The sequence below is a fragment of the Leguminivora glycinivorella genome, chromosome 7, assembly GCF_023078275.1.
Source record: "Leguminivora glycinivorella isolate SPB_JAAS2020 chromosome 7, LegGlyc_1.1, whole genome shotgun sequence".
NCBI classification, from domain to species: domain Eukaryota; kingdom Metazoa; phylum Arthropoda; class Insecta; order Lepidoptera; family Tortricidae; genus Leguminivora; species Leguminivora glycinivorella.
In genome coordinates this window covers 9,505,262-9,519,974 of record NC_062977.1, presented here as the reverse complement: position 1 = coordinate 9,519,974, position 14,713 = coordinate 9,505,262, and the positions used below count along the sequence as shown (strand labels likewise).

Genomic DNA, 14,713 nt, shown 5'->3' with positions numbered 1-14,713 from the left:
ATGGTACTGAGGTACGTTTTTTTCTTAGACTATCTGTCTATACGGAGTTATATATGTCTTTGATGGAACTAAGACGCTTGGATGAAGCTGGCAATCTAGATTTGCGTAAGAAAAGTTATAACAACATTCAAATAAAGTAAACATGAACCCGCTTACTTAATTATGTATTCGAGTACTTATTCAGAGCATTCAAGAAGCGGGTTTTCAAGAGTAGGCGACGCCTATATTCCTACCTAGCAGTATGATGTTGCTCATATCCACGGGCGAAGACGGCCGTTTCCCACCAGGTGGCTCGCCTGCTCATTAGCTGACTATCACAATATTAAAAATGGCCCTAGTATAAAATTCGTTCTAAAACTTTGTGTCGTTTTCGAATGAATTAATTTAGATACGCTGTGTTTCTAAAATGGCGCCTACAGTACCGGTCAATAATACATAACATTTGTGACTCTTTGTAGAGTAAGAAACGTATGTTCGTTTGTAGATTGTTTGAGAATACTGCAATTGAATATAAGGTACAGAGGGACAACTTCGAGGGGGCAAACGCAACTGACCCAATTTTTTCCATGTTTATTCATGTCCATGAACATTTCGAAATCCCAAACAAAATTAGGCTTAACGAAACGTTTGTTCTAATGAAATCACGTTTGTAATGAAATCTACAATAGACATTAAGAAAAATCAATATTATTATTACGTTTCAGTATTTACATATAACATATCTGTTACGCCTATAAAACACATACATAGAGGTCAGACCATTTTCAACCACGAATCAACTTAGATAGTCTACGTGTTTGATTATTTAGGTAGGGTAAGGGTAGCGTGAGGGATCTACGCAAATATTGAAACTATACAAATAATATAACCACACTTTTGAGATTTATTTAACTGTCAAGTTATCGAATATGTAAAATACAAAAATCGTACAATGTATAAGACATAAACCTTCGTGATATTACATGCGATTGGAATATTTGGCTACAGATGAAATTAGTTTAGCAGCAATGTGAGGTAGGTAATACGTGCAAAAAAAAACTTAATAAAGGCCATTGTCACATCAGTCACATGTGACAATGCGAATTTATGAAAAATCCGGAGGGAGCACGCAACAACGGAGCTAATTCCGCTGCGGAGTTATCTGAAATTGCGGGGTGGCTACTCTGCTCTATTAAAAGTTGTATTCAAAAGCACTAGTTTTATAATAACTGCGATTCTGTTCAGCCACGTAACAAGCCGGCCAACAAGCCACGTAACAGCTGGTTATTTTTCATTGTATGTTGGCTTAGTATATATAAAGCATTAATCATTTTTGACTTTAGCTGACTGCGTATGAAACAACTTAACTGCAAAAACATATTAATTATTAATTCTTTTTTATGAAATGTCAGTCAGGTTTTCGACTCTGAAATGTACGTCGTTCAAGGGTAGTAACCTACGTAATAATATAAAATACTTATCTATTTTTATGGTATTTTCAAATACTCGTTGAATGGTACAAGAAAGAATCCCGCACAAAATGTTACTTTTCCACGATCATGCTTGGACAGATTTCATAATTTTCCGTAACGTTCTCAGTATCGAATCTCATTTGACAATCTCATGGTAGAGGTACAGGTTGCTACTCTGCTCGTTGCTGATAAGTTACAAATTAGAGCCTATAAATGTAATTAGAAATATTTAATACCAAAGTAGCCATTAATTACTTACGCTATGTTAGTTAACTAATCAGAGTTACGTTCATGTAGGTTACTAAAAATCACATAACACAAAAACTAGTCATTAATCAAATGTGCAACTTCACACAGTTTATCAGAATATTAGAGACTATACAAATTTTCAGCCAAATCGACCGAACGGCTTTTTTCTAATATTTTGTGCGGGGTTCTTTGTGTCGCATCCCGTTCCTTCGTATCTATGTAAGAAACGCAGAGCCGTATTTGCGCGGAAAATAATCAAATCAATAGACACGTTAAGAAAATCGTCGCTAAAGCTCGCTGTATACTCATACTTATAAAGGAAGGGAAATAGATTTTCCATTAAATACTGTCGTGATAAATTTCGAATGCTTCCAATCTGTATCTTCCATGCAGTCAGATTTTCACAATGTAATACTGTACATCAACTCTATCCGGCTTTCACTATGGACGTTGCATTCATTTATCAAAGTCACCTACTGTTATCCGATAACTGAAGTTACAGGATAGAGCAAACGAATAGATTCGACGTTTGCCAAATATGCAGTGTAGGAAACGAACATTGCACATGCATGCACGTCCACGACTGACATATATGGACAAAATTAGATATAATACTGTATTAATCGTGAGTAGGTTATGTAGAGTACTTAATTAGTAGAATTAAAAATCATACAAAATGCGATTAGATTTTAGTATTGTACTAAATAAATAATTACAGTATTTTAGCATGTACAGTCAACATCAATAGTAGCGGATGAAATAAATCACCAAAAGCATCATCTGAAGTTCTGAATAACTTCAAAAATATGCACAGTTCGTGATCAAATACGTCAAAATTTAATATCATCTCTTTTTGTTTATCGGTTACATAATAATAATTACTTCTGAAGCGTTGTTTGATCCGTTACTCATTAGATTATGAACAAACTGAGAGTATCTTACCTTAATAGATGCACACACATATACACATACACACACATACACACTCACATACACAACACACATTCATAAAAATTTGCTCTGTATTAATCCTTTGGCACTGTTTTTACAATTTTAAAACAAGCCTAATAATTAATTTAGTGATTATACATTTAATATATAAAGTATATCAATAATACAAAGCTGATTGTATGTATTGCAAAAAAAAATGTTAGCTGTTAAGCAAAATTTGTGTAAGATTAGATTTATATGAAAACTTGAAAACTTAATCTGGGAGAGGAAACTGACTCGTGTACCACAGGTTTTACCTAGATCAGAAGTCAGGGACCTACGCTTCTGGCTGTACGGTGCTTTTGCTGAATAGAATATTTTATTTTATTTTATTTACTTTTAATTCGATATTATTTATTATTATATTACTCTTGGCCACAGACTAGCTAAAGGCAAAGACTTGGCCTACGATGGAACACATGTATTGTTGCAACACTATTTTTTGTTTATTTTCCGATTGTTATTTAATTTAAATTAATCTTCCGAGAGAAAGAAAACATTCCACTAACAAGCTAACTTGTACAAATAATTCCAAATCGATGGCCAACACCGTAAAGAAATGGACAGATTTAGGTGTATTTGTTTTGTTGTACCTATTCATTCGAGTTAATTATTATTTGACCCGTAACTATCGTGACAAAACGTTTATTGACTGACAGTTACAGCGGTTTCGCACTACGTCCGATCTGAATCCGATCCGAACCCGTGATAATAAGATCCGTAGGTACTAGCCGTAGTTCTATTTGCATGGTAATTTACGCACTAGATCCGATGAATGGAAAGAAATCAGATGAAAAGATTGGATCTATTGCGTAAATCCATACTACTCGTAATATTATAAATGGGAAAGTGTGTGTGTCTGTTTGTTTGTCCGTCTTTCACGGCAAAACGGAGCGACAAATTGTCGTGATTTTTTAAGTGGAGATACTTGAAGGGACGGAGAGTGACATAGACTACTTTATGTCTCTTTCTAACGCGAGTAAAGCCGTGGGCAAAAGCCAGTGACCATATAAATAGTTCTACGGCTACTACAGATTTTATTTTCATGGATTCGGATCGGACGTAGTGCGAAACCGCTCTTATAAATTCATACGTAGATTGCGGAGTTTTCAAAAAGTTTGAATAGTTAACAGAGTAGCAATCCCAATTTTCACAAGAAATAACAAGCAAAGGTTTATTGGGAAATGTAGATCTTTATGCCAAATGAGAGAACTTTAAATTCACTTCGTCGTATCACTAAGTACTTATACTCGTATTAAAGTAATGTACTACAAAGTACAAACATATAGCTTTGTAAAGTAACATTTACCTTTACCACAGTATAATATAGAGTACTATCGTAGCCTTTACTCGGAGGCATTCCACGAGAATGTCCCTTACGAAATAAAATTCTTCTAGTACTTCTGAAAATGCTAAGAAAGCGATTTTGTGTATGACGATCTTTCATGACTTGGCTAACAAATTGGCTGTATTTTTTGAGCTTTACAGATTTCGTTGAAGTAGCTGCCATACAAGGCAAAAACATTTCGTAAGGGACATTGTCGTGGAATGCGCCACCGCCGCTATAATCAAAATTGTTTGAGGCTAAGTAAATAAAAAAGTATAATGACATTGTATTTAACCTCCAGATTGAATTAAAAAAAAAAAAAAAAAACAAGATTGAGGTAAGAGTATCTCATTATACTAATTAGCGAAATTAAATTTATCTTGGTTGTCTTTTTGCAAGCGTTACAATTGTTTTAGGTTACCTTTGTCCCTAGTGAAGGTAAACAAAGCTCGTCGTCTTGGGTACGAGTAAGCAGAAAAAACAAACGGATCGACGTGATAAAGGAAATAATTAAACCAGCAGTAGGTCACAGCCGCGTTGGCGGAGCGATGAACTCGAGTGCTTTATTGCGAACGAAACCCGATATTATTAAAATTACAACTTCTCTACACATAGCCTAGCCAGGTTGACATTTTTTAAATCGTAGTAAACAAAGTGGTAACTTCTTTCTAGATTTATCTTACATATTGGTGTGACAGAAAGATGACAGCGTTTCGTTCGCTACGGCGAAAACATTTTGCAGGTAGATGATCAATAAACGTTCAGATTACTTCGTTCGGTTCGTAATTACTTATATATTTAGTTCAAATTACTGCTATTGAGCTTAATTATTAACGATTCCAGTAAGATTCAGATATAGGTATATAATACTTTTAAAACGACAGTGCTGCAGATAATTTTATAGAAAATTTACTATGTCAGCTTATACTACCTATTAAAAATAAAAATGTAACTTTCTCCAAAGTTAAAAACCAAAATTTTCTCTTGTCTCCTAGGAATGTCTACGTGGTATCAATTGTAAACAAGATTACACTCCCAGCAAGCCAAACTGTTTTATTCCAAGTGACGTGACTTGCCGTTTTGCCTCCAACATTTCCCAAATATGTAGTGCCTACGGGCATTGTACGGTCAGCAAAATGGGAATTCTGAACTACCTGGGATCGACGTCAATCAGTTACTGATGTTACAAACCAAATAGTACACAATCTCATAGGTATTTATATAATATAATATACCTCGTTTTTATAATCAGAAATATGGTAAACAAAGAAGCTTATAGTTTCGTCATGTCCGTCTGTCCGTCTGTCCGTCTGTCCGTCTGTCCGTCTGTCACAGCCGATTTACTCGGAAACTATAAGTACTACAGTGATGAAATTTGATGGGAATATGTGTTGTATGAACCGCTACAAAATTATGACACTAAATAGTCGTAACTGAGGGATGAAAATTTTTTTTCGATGTCAACCCCTTCTTAAAATGATATAAAGATTTTTCAAATACGGTTTTTGAGATATGTTCAAAGTCGTAAAAAGAATTTTTTAACCAGATGCATGCTAATTAACTCTTTCAACGATTTTTGGTTTGATCAAAGTATCTCTTATAGTTTTTGAGATAGGTTGATTTAACTGTAATTTTGGCAGGTGTATAAATTGACATAATAAGTTTATTATATTTGCTGCTACGGAACCCTTTGTGCGCGAGCCCGACTCGCACTTGGCCGGACAAATATTAGATGTTATGAATTTTAACCAGAACGAGAACGTAACAGGCCAATATTAGTTATTTTTCAGTACAAATTGTGCGTAGTATCATATTTATGAGACGATTTTTTCGATACATATTTTTGGGGTTCCCTCTATTTCGCATAACTTTAATAGGCTACTTGCCTCCTAGTCAAATCAGCTTCTTTTTAAGAACTGTCAAAGCACATTTGAACGACTTGTTAATATGGAATTAATATGAAACCGAATTGAGTGACGTCACGGTCAATTCAGTTACTTTAATATATTTCTATCTGACTTATTAAATAGAAATTGGATTTAAAAATAACTTCTGTCAATGGTTTTCTTATAATTATCTGATGCCTTATTTCGTGCATGGTATTAAATATTTTATTTTAACTATAGTCAAGTTCCCTATTGTCCGAAACGATTTTCGCATAACAAGTCGATTTTCGTCGAATGTTAATTTGGCAGAAAACTTATTTGTCATAATCTAAAATAATACGAAATAATATGAATTGTCCGAAAACAAGTTCGTATAATTTTATTCTGTTTACGCCGATTGTTTGGTTCACTAGTAACTGGCAGAAACTTTTTACGCGTATATTTGATTCGTATAATAGTTCTTGGCAGAAGTCAAGTTTGACAGAAACACCTTACACAGAATATGCTTTGGCACAAATCATTTCGCAGATTTTTGTAATACCGAATCGTCTGTTGTCATAATGTTGATGAGCATAATAGTCTTCTAGTCGAACAATACATTTGCAGATAATATTTGTGCATAATATTTAGGCGGCATAAAATTGTAATTTGCAATTTGATAGCGAGTTGAATGTGTTGGGGATGCAAGATACCTCGCTTCGCTCGTCGTCGTACCTAAGGGTGCCTCTGGGCACGGTTTTTCTTTTCTGATACTAGCGAGTAATAATTCTGCTAATGTAATATTATGCTAAAAGATTATTATGGTACATACAATTATGGTAAACCAAAGTCGACCAAAGTAATGTTCTATAAAACAATATTCTGGCAAATGTATTTTATACGTGGTAGTAATAATGCCAACTAAGTTTTCTGCAAAATTACCATTCGACTGAAAGTGTTTCTGCGAAACATGTTATGCGAAGTGTGTTTCGGACTAAAATTATTCTGCCAGATGAGGGTAACCCCGATTGTTTTCATGAATAAAATTAATTCGCATAATTGTATTTGGCATATTTCTTAAAATCAGAATATCGGTGCTCAAGTCAGTTTGGCTAGGTTAGAACTGCGACCTCAACAAATACAACATTTTGTCAAGAATTTCGGTTAGGTTAGGTTAGAACTGCAACATTAATATAGTAGTATTACTTATAAAAAAATTCTGCGCGGTAAATTTCGACTAAAAAATGTTGTGCAGAAATATTTTATGCATAAAAACCATTCGGCGAATAACTTTTATGCATGGAATATATTCGTACAAACAAAACTATGCCTAGACAAATTATGCGTAACTATACAATGCCATAACAGATTATTTTACTTTATTTTATTTTATTTTAATTGTTAGGAAAACTTACAGCTAAAGTTACAATAAGGCTTATAACATAAAAACAATGAGCCAATAACAAGTTTCCACAGATAGAAACTGGGCAAAGTACATGCGTGCAAAGTTACAGAAAATTTTGAAATATATTTGAAGATCTAGTACTACATATGTATCAGTAATATCAGTATTTAAAGTACCTACAGCAGTAATGAGTTTGAGCAATGATGCCAAAAATGATTCTTGATTGTAAAATTATGCCAAAACAAGGGGAACCATATTCTTGCACTTGACTGTACAAGCATTTTTGAGTTTGGCGTCTACATTTATTATAGAATCTCCAGCTTCATTTTTATTTACGTTCACGGAACGGAGATTGAAAGGAGTATAACATGTGCATTGAATTGGATACTTCGCGGCAATATACTCTCCCAGTACGTGATTCTCAAATCATGTTTGTATATACTGTGAGCTCGTCCAGACTTATAAAATTATATCGTTTATTATGTTTCGTCTCTCGATTTTAAAATTGAATACAATAAGATTTATTTATTTGGACATACATAGAAAAATAAACATCCATATAGAAAAATTATAAAAACAAGAAGGCAAACGGAGAAAGTGCCACGAAATTACACTTTTGAAAGTTTTGTTTTCCACAAACTACTTACTTGAATGTTACGACTTATTTGAATGTCCTTAATGAAAAAAAAAATACTTGCAGCAGGTAATATTACAAGGACTATTCTGTTTATATTAAGTAGAAAAAAGTTCTATTTCCAACGAAGTATTGACAGTTCAAAGTGATGAGATGTATGAAACAAATATTATACTTACTGCGATGAATATTGATTCATTGATTCTCATTGGAGAAATGCAATCGTCAGAGAGAGAGGTTCTATATAGTAAAGGATAGTTATCAGAGATTCGACGTATGCTGGTCTTTTTATTGTGACGTTTGTAGTAAACCTTGTAAATAAGCCTAGCCGTTCGCACAGCTATTGCTCACCGGGGCATTACGAGATTGTGCCGGCAACCGCTAGCCGTGGCTGAACTCGGGGATTAGAAAATATAAAATTCGAGCGCATTTACAAATATTCTATTTCTGAAAACACAGAGTGCCACACTATACGTGAAGTCGACTGTTTTTTTTAACTGAAGAACGATAAGGTGATTATTAAATAACTCGTACCGATCCTACCGACTGCGCCAATAAAACGTCAACAATTAAATTATTATTATTATTTTACGAGTATGTACAAAAATAAAATTTGTACATGAATGATTTAACACTGTCCCAGTCCAAGTATCCTCGTTACCTGGATACTCGTACATAGTTACACAGATCGTCTCTTTAACCAGCGGCGTTTGTACTTAACAAATATTACAGCCTGTCACTCCATATACAGCAATAGCGACTGTACATTGGCAATTTGGCACACTTCAAAAGTTATGTTAGGTTAGACGTTTTCAAGGTCACTTACGTGTGCCATCGAAGCGCGTGGCGATGGTGTCGAGAAAGGTGTTTTGGGGCGCCAGCAGCCCCTTGCGCACCGGCATCCCCCCACGCCGTGCGCTCGCGCACTCGGTCAACCACCTGCAACAAACAGTCCTGTTGTCAATGTGCTTCTAGTATAAACTAAAAAAACTGAGATAAATGTAGGGGATTTTGTCTTCAGAAATCATTCGTTTGACTATTTGTTCATTTTTATGATTAATCCCGGCTAGAATGAAGTGATATATTCCTTTGTTCTGGAATCTACCAGGTAGAACAGTCTTATCACATTTAACGATGGGTGCTGGAATGATATTAGAAAATAATTTACGTAGTAACATGGTAGAAATAATGGATGAGTATAAATAAAATACGAATATTTAGAGAGATACCTATACTCGTACAGCAAAATTATATGAATTATGAAGATTTTCAATGTGTAATTAAAGCGATTGACGACTTATATTGACCAAAAACGATTAGGTTTATATGTACCTACATATTAGAAAATAAATAAACTTAAGCATATATAAGAAACTTGAGCATACCATAAGTTTATCAACGTTATAATTAAACTAATAATCATTACTGTAAGTAAGAAAATATTGGGTGGGTCCACGTGAATTTATCTAGTGCGGGTTGGAAATTTCCTTCGCGAATTTTTATTTTATTTTTATTCTCATTGAATTCAAATTCGTGAAAATATTGCCCAAGTTTCCTATTCTTACTAATATTAGGGCAGATTTTTTATTTTAATTTATAATTTAGTTTCTAGATATTAAATCAATTTATCTGCCATCAACCTCACTAGAGTGACTACTTGCTTCTTTATTTTACTGAATTATGAAGCTATTGTTACGAATATTGTCGTTATTACACTTCGCGCTAATTTTCGCATCAATAGTAATCAATTATCTGATAATTTAATTTACAAAAGTTAATTTAAAAATATAGAAACTAAAACTAAATAACCAAAAATATATAAACATAAAACAGTACCTAATAACTAATAACAATGAAAAAATATCCGAATAAACTGTTCCCTGTCGTTCCCGGTGCAAATGTGCCCATGACGCTCGCAGCATTTCCACGTTACAAAAGGAAAGAAAAAATTATTGGACACATAATTATAAATAAAAACAATAATACTAATCATAAACTAAACCTTACTCTAAAAATAAATACCTAACTATACTAAAAATATTAAAAAATAGGCGAACTCCTTAGGCATGGTGCCGTAGACACTGGCAGCATTTCCTCGCTGTATCGCTAGGCTTATTCTTTGGGCGAGGAAGCTGCCAGCCCTACGGTCACCGCTGACGTCTGTCAGTTTTTTCGACATTTCCTTAAATAAATTTAAGGCGTTCGGGCCCCACGGGCCAAGGGTCTCAACAAAGTAAAGTGTCTAGCGACTTCAAGTGCAAGCGCGTACGTTCCTGTGAAAATAAGTTTAGTCATACCTTTTAGCAGCAGAGGTTCGAAAACTAGTGAAACTTAATCAAACTTTGAATATTAAGTCTTCCAACATCCATACTTACCAATATTATAAATGGGAAAGTGTGTGTGTCTGTTTGTTTGTCCGTCTTTCACGGCAAAATGGAGCTACAAATTGACGTGATTTTTTAAGTGGAGATAGTTGAAGGGACGGAGAGTGACATATGCTACTTTTTGCCTCTTTCTAACCCCTCACTTCCGTAAATTGGGGGAGTGGAAGTTTATATGGAGCATTCCGCAATTTTCGAATTTACCGCGAGCGAAGCCGCGGGCAAAAGCTAGTATTTTATAAAATTAAAGGATTAAGTCACAAGAATTAGTGAAATATGGTATTAAACATTTGTCTCATTAGGATAGTCTTATCACAGACTGTTCTTAAGTCCGTCCAAGATTCGGGTCATACGTATTATGTGGGGAGGATATCCGCGAAATTAAGCCGAATATGGGACGAGGGATTCGTCATCACTTGCAGCGGTCGCCATTACTTAATCCCTTACAACATTGTCTTATCTTTCTTCAACCGAATATTATTCAGTTACTTACATATGCTAGTATTACAAGTTAAGATATCGCGAACATCACTGTTACTTTTCGCTATACATATTCTGTGACGTTCATGAAGTTCAGAAACGTACTCTGAACTACCACATGGTTGATACTGACTAGGTCTATCTATAAGTACCTACTACTTACTTCGTAACTCTATATTCCATTAAAAGTTCACATAATCCTTTTTCAATTTGGAGGATATACACGGGTTCATTCTCCTATATAATCCCACTAACAGTATTACATGTGTTATAGTAGTTATCTAGGAAGATCCTACGTTTCATAAGAATATCGTGTGCATCTAGCTATCATATTAACCGAGTTAATATCGCAGCTCGTATAAAATATCAATGTGCTATAGTGAAGTCTTAATACGGTTATGATGCGCCTGTCAATGCCGTATTAGGACGATAAAAGATCCAGAATAAATCTCGGGGGTGCTTAGGGGCCATCAATAAAATTTACCACAGCCAGATACTGAACAGTTATTGAACGTAATGGAATATACCTGTTATGGGAGTTAAGATTAGCCTTGGAGGCATTAAAGCCTTTATATTTGCATAGGTATATCACGCGTTTCGGGTTTAACCGACAAAACAATAATAAATCAATTAATTTAATTATTAGGTGATTCGAGTAGAAACGGATACTTATGTAATTATTTATTGTTCAATGTACTAGCCATGGTAAAGCGAGGTATGAATAACTCACTTCATTACCGCCGGAAGATTGTCTTAACTAGTGATGTGCAAGTTGCGGAAACTTCAAAAAAAATCTTAAATTTTTTGAAAAATTCACGGGTTTCACGAAAAATAAAGGGGATTTAAATTGATGAAATGGAAAGTCTCCATCCATACATTTGTCCATACAAAGTACGGAAAGTTTCCGAAGTTTTTCGTATGTGAAAATTTTTAGAAGTTTGTAAACTATCCGTCGGCACATCAGTAGCGTTAACCCATCGTCCCACCTTATTCTCTCATCACATGTTAGGTACCTACAAGTACATGTTTTCTTAGCACTTGCGCACAAACTATAATGAACTGTGTTAAACTGATAGTGCAGCGTGCATTTAGTTTAATCGTTTACTGTCGTCCACATTGTGCCTCTTGGGTTAGGTACCTACAAGTACCTACATGTTTTCTTAGCACTTGCGCACAAACTATAATGAACTGTGTTAAACTGATAGTGCAGCGTGCATTTAGTTTAATCGTTTACTGTCGTCCACATTGTGCCTCTTGGGTCTCTAGTCTAGAGTATAATCGTTGGGGCTCCGTATGGTCGCGTAGTTATTGTTCTCAATCGCTCTTCTGTATTGGAGCGACAGAGCCAGTAGCGTATTGGAGCGTTAACGATAGTGCTCTTGGCTACATGGCTGACTGTTAAAGCGGAAGCTTTTATTAAGTTACGCCGTGTACGTACATCGGCTGCAACAGCGCAGCTAACGAGATAATTAGTTTGTTCTGCGCCGGTGCAACGAGCCTAATCACAGCGCTCTAACAGCGTGATCACAGCTACGTAGCATTTGGTGTGCCTTTTATGTACCTAAAGTAATTAATCGCTAAGCGCATGACTGGTGCCTTCTTCATTTTGTGAGGACAATCAGCGCCACTCCTTCATGCATGTTGCCAGTACTTTAAAGTCGGCGAACAGTCATATCGCTATCGTAGCTATGTATGTATGTAGTTGGGTCCTTCGGGCCAATACGGTAGAGCTGGGAGTGTACCTAAGTGTATCGTAGCTAGCTCTCTCTAACGCTCTTTTGTAGTGGTGCGACAGAGGTAGACTGCGTTTGGATAATATAGCGTCAACGATTGTCACTTTGGCTAGGCCAGCCGAAGGGCAAATCTCGACTGGGGGGCAAATGTAACTAGTCCATTTTTTCCATGTCTTACAGTGTTTGCATTATTGAATAGTGTCCACCGGTTATATATGGTAGGCGTGTTCAGTGGATACATGTAGAACTCAACATCATAGTGTATTAATGGAAAAAATTGATTAGTTACTGACCAACTAGCCCCATTGACCCCCAGGCGAGATTTGCCCCGCTGTACCTTATCGCTTTTTCGTAATGGCGCGACAGACAGTGAATTGTCACGGCACTAGGCCAGCTAATAGAGCAGAATCAAAACAGGCTTTTAGGATGAGGCATAGGTACGAGTACAGATGTATTGCGAAAGGGTTTTCCTTCGTATTTTTCCGGAAACGTTCGTATTTGTCATGATAGTTCAATTCAAACACTGTCAGTACTCAGTACGTTTTGTATTTACAGAGTTTTTTTTTTTTTTGTATGAATAGATTGACTGAAATAGCATGACAGGTTCGAACGTCTCCGTAAATATACGAAGGATAAGTTTTTCGCAGCACATCTGTATATAGGTACGTTTTCACATAGATTTTAGGATCACCAAACATATCTGTTTGTCTGTAGTATAATAAGTGTTTCTGTTTATTATCTTTCATATCTATGAAAGTGATAAAAAAAAAATTCTCACTCAACGATATTTCGATAACATATATAGCTGCTAGCTAGATGGATGTTAATTAAATTTGTCCTCGCAATCGCTTTAATTTACTTTCGTTAGAAACCCTAACACGAATAATCAACACCAGTTGCTAAGTTTACAGTTTTACACATTTAGGGCCGGTTGCATCAAACCGTCTGTCACCGTTAAAGCGTTCGTTAAATTTTATTGTATGGGAAGTTCCATAGACGTCAGCTGCTTGACGATGAAGTGTATGTCAAACTTGGTTGATGCAACTGGCCCTTAAACAGTTTATTAACGTTGTTAGATCTTTGTGCAAAATACACTAGTTACCTATTGATTTTATAAATTAACTATTTATATTTACATATGTTAAAATGAAAAGGATAATTTACATTGAAATAACTTGTATTAATTATGCCTAGGAATAATCTTATTGCTTATATATGAAGTAGATTTAATGTCACAGAACTATAGTGTTTAATGGGATAACAACATAAAAATAAAAGCCATAGTTTGTGGCCGGCTCGCACTTGACCTGGCTTTAATTAAGCGCTGCTGTAAATCTTTCTGCAGGTATACCAATAATTAAACCTCTATTTAAGGTGACCCATAAACTGAACGGTGCTGGAATACTGCAGCCTTTCCACCTTCTCGTAAACCCGCATTTATGAAACATAAATGTGGGGGTAGTAAATATGAATTAATGGTTTCCCGAGGTCCCTATAGTAAACAATATTCTTTCACCCTGAAAATGAACAAGACAGTCGCGTTTAGCTCGCTTGAGTCGTAACGTTTGCACATAAATCGGGAATATTAATAATAATGGGCCTTTTTATCTGCATCAGGTGTTTTAGCAACATCCACACAACACTCGCGTTCATGGCTGAATATCCCAATGCGGGAGAGGATCCCGCGCCCACACACGTGGCAGGTGTATGCTCTACTAGGTAATTGCTGTTAAAATTACTGACGGACGATTAGACGTACAAGTAGGTATGTATGGAGGTATGGAGGTATTGGATTTATCGTTATCTCGGAACAGTTTTATTAGCTTGATATAACCGTTAGTATTATGAAACTTTCACAGTGTTTATGTACGTACATGCCGCGGATATATTATGTCGTGCCCGTGTCCGGCGGTCGTGTGGCCGCCAGCGATAAATCAGTCTCTCGTAACACTGACATTTTCCACATCACACCACAATCGTATAATGCAAACGCCATATTTCCTTCCAGATAGTCTTATCTCAAAATTTAATCTAGGCTTATCATTTATCATTAGTAGGCTATCATATTTAATCATTCCAAAGTTGATGCACATTCTGTAACTACAGTGCCAGCAAAAAATGACGTATAAAATATATACCTACTGTACTAAATCTTGATCACGGTGGAAGTATTTTAAAACACGTTCATAAATGACCTA

At 35.5% G+C, this 14,713-nt stretch overlaps 1 protein-coding gene across 1 annotated transcript in view; it reads right to left on the bottom strand.

The window, feature by feature from the left end:
* The window catches only part of LOC125227743 (potassium voltage-gated channel subfamily H member 8-like), a 177,143-nt gene that overhangs the window by 49,259 nt on the left and 113,171 nt on the right, over window positions 1-14,713 (bottom strand). The window contains 1 exon segment of the mRNA XM_048132055.1: window positions 8,748-8,860. Coding sequence (XP_047988012.1) covers window positions 8,748-8,823 — 76 coding nt within the window. The 5' untranslated portion in view covers window positions 8,824-8,860.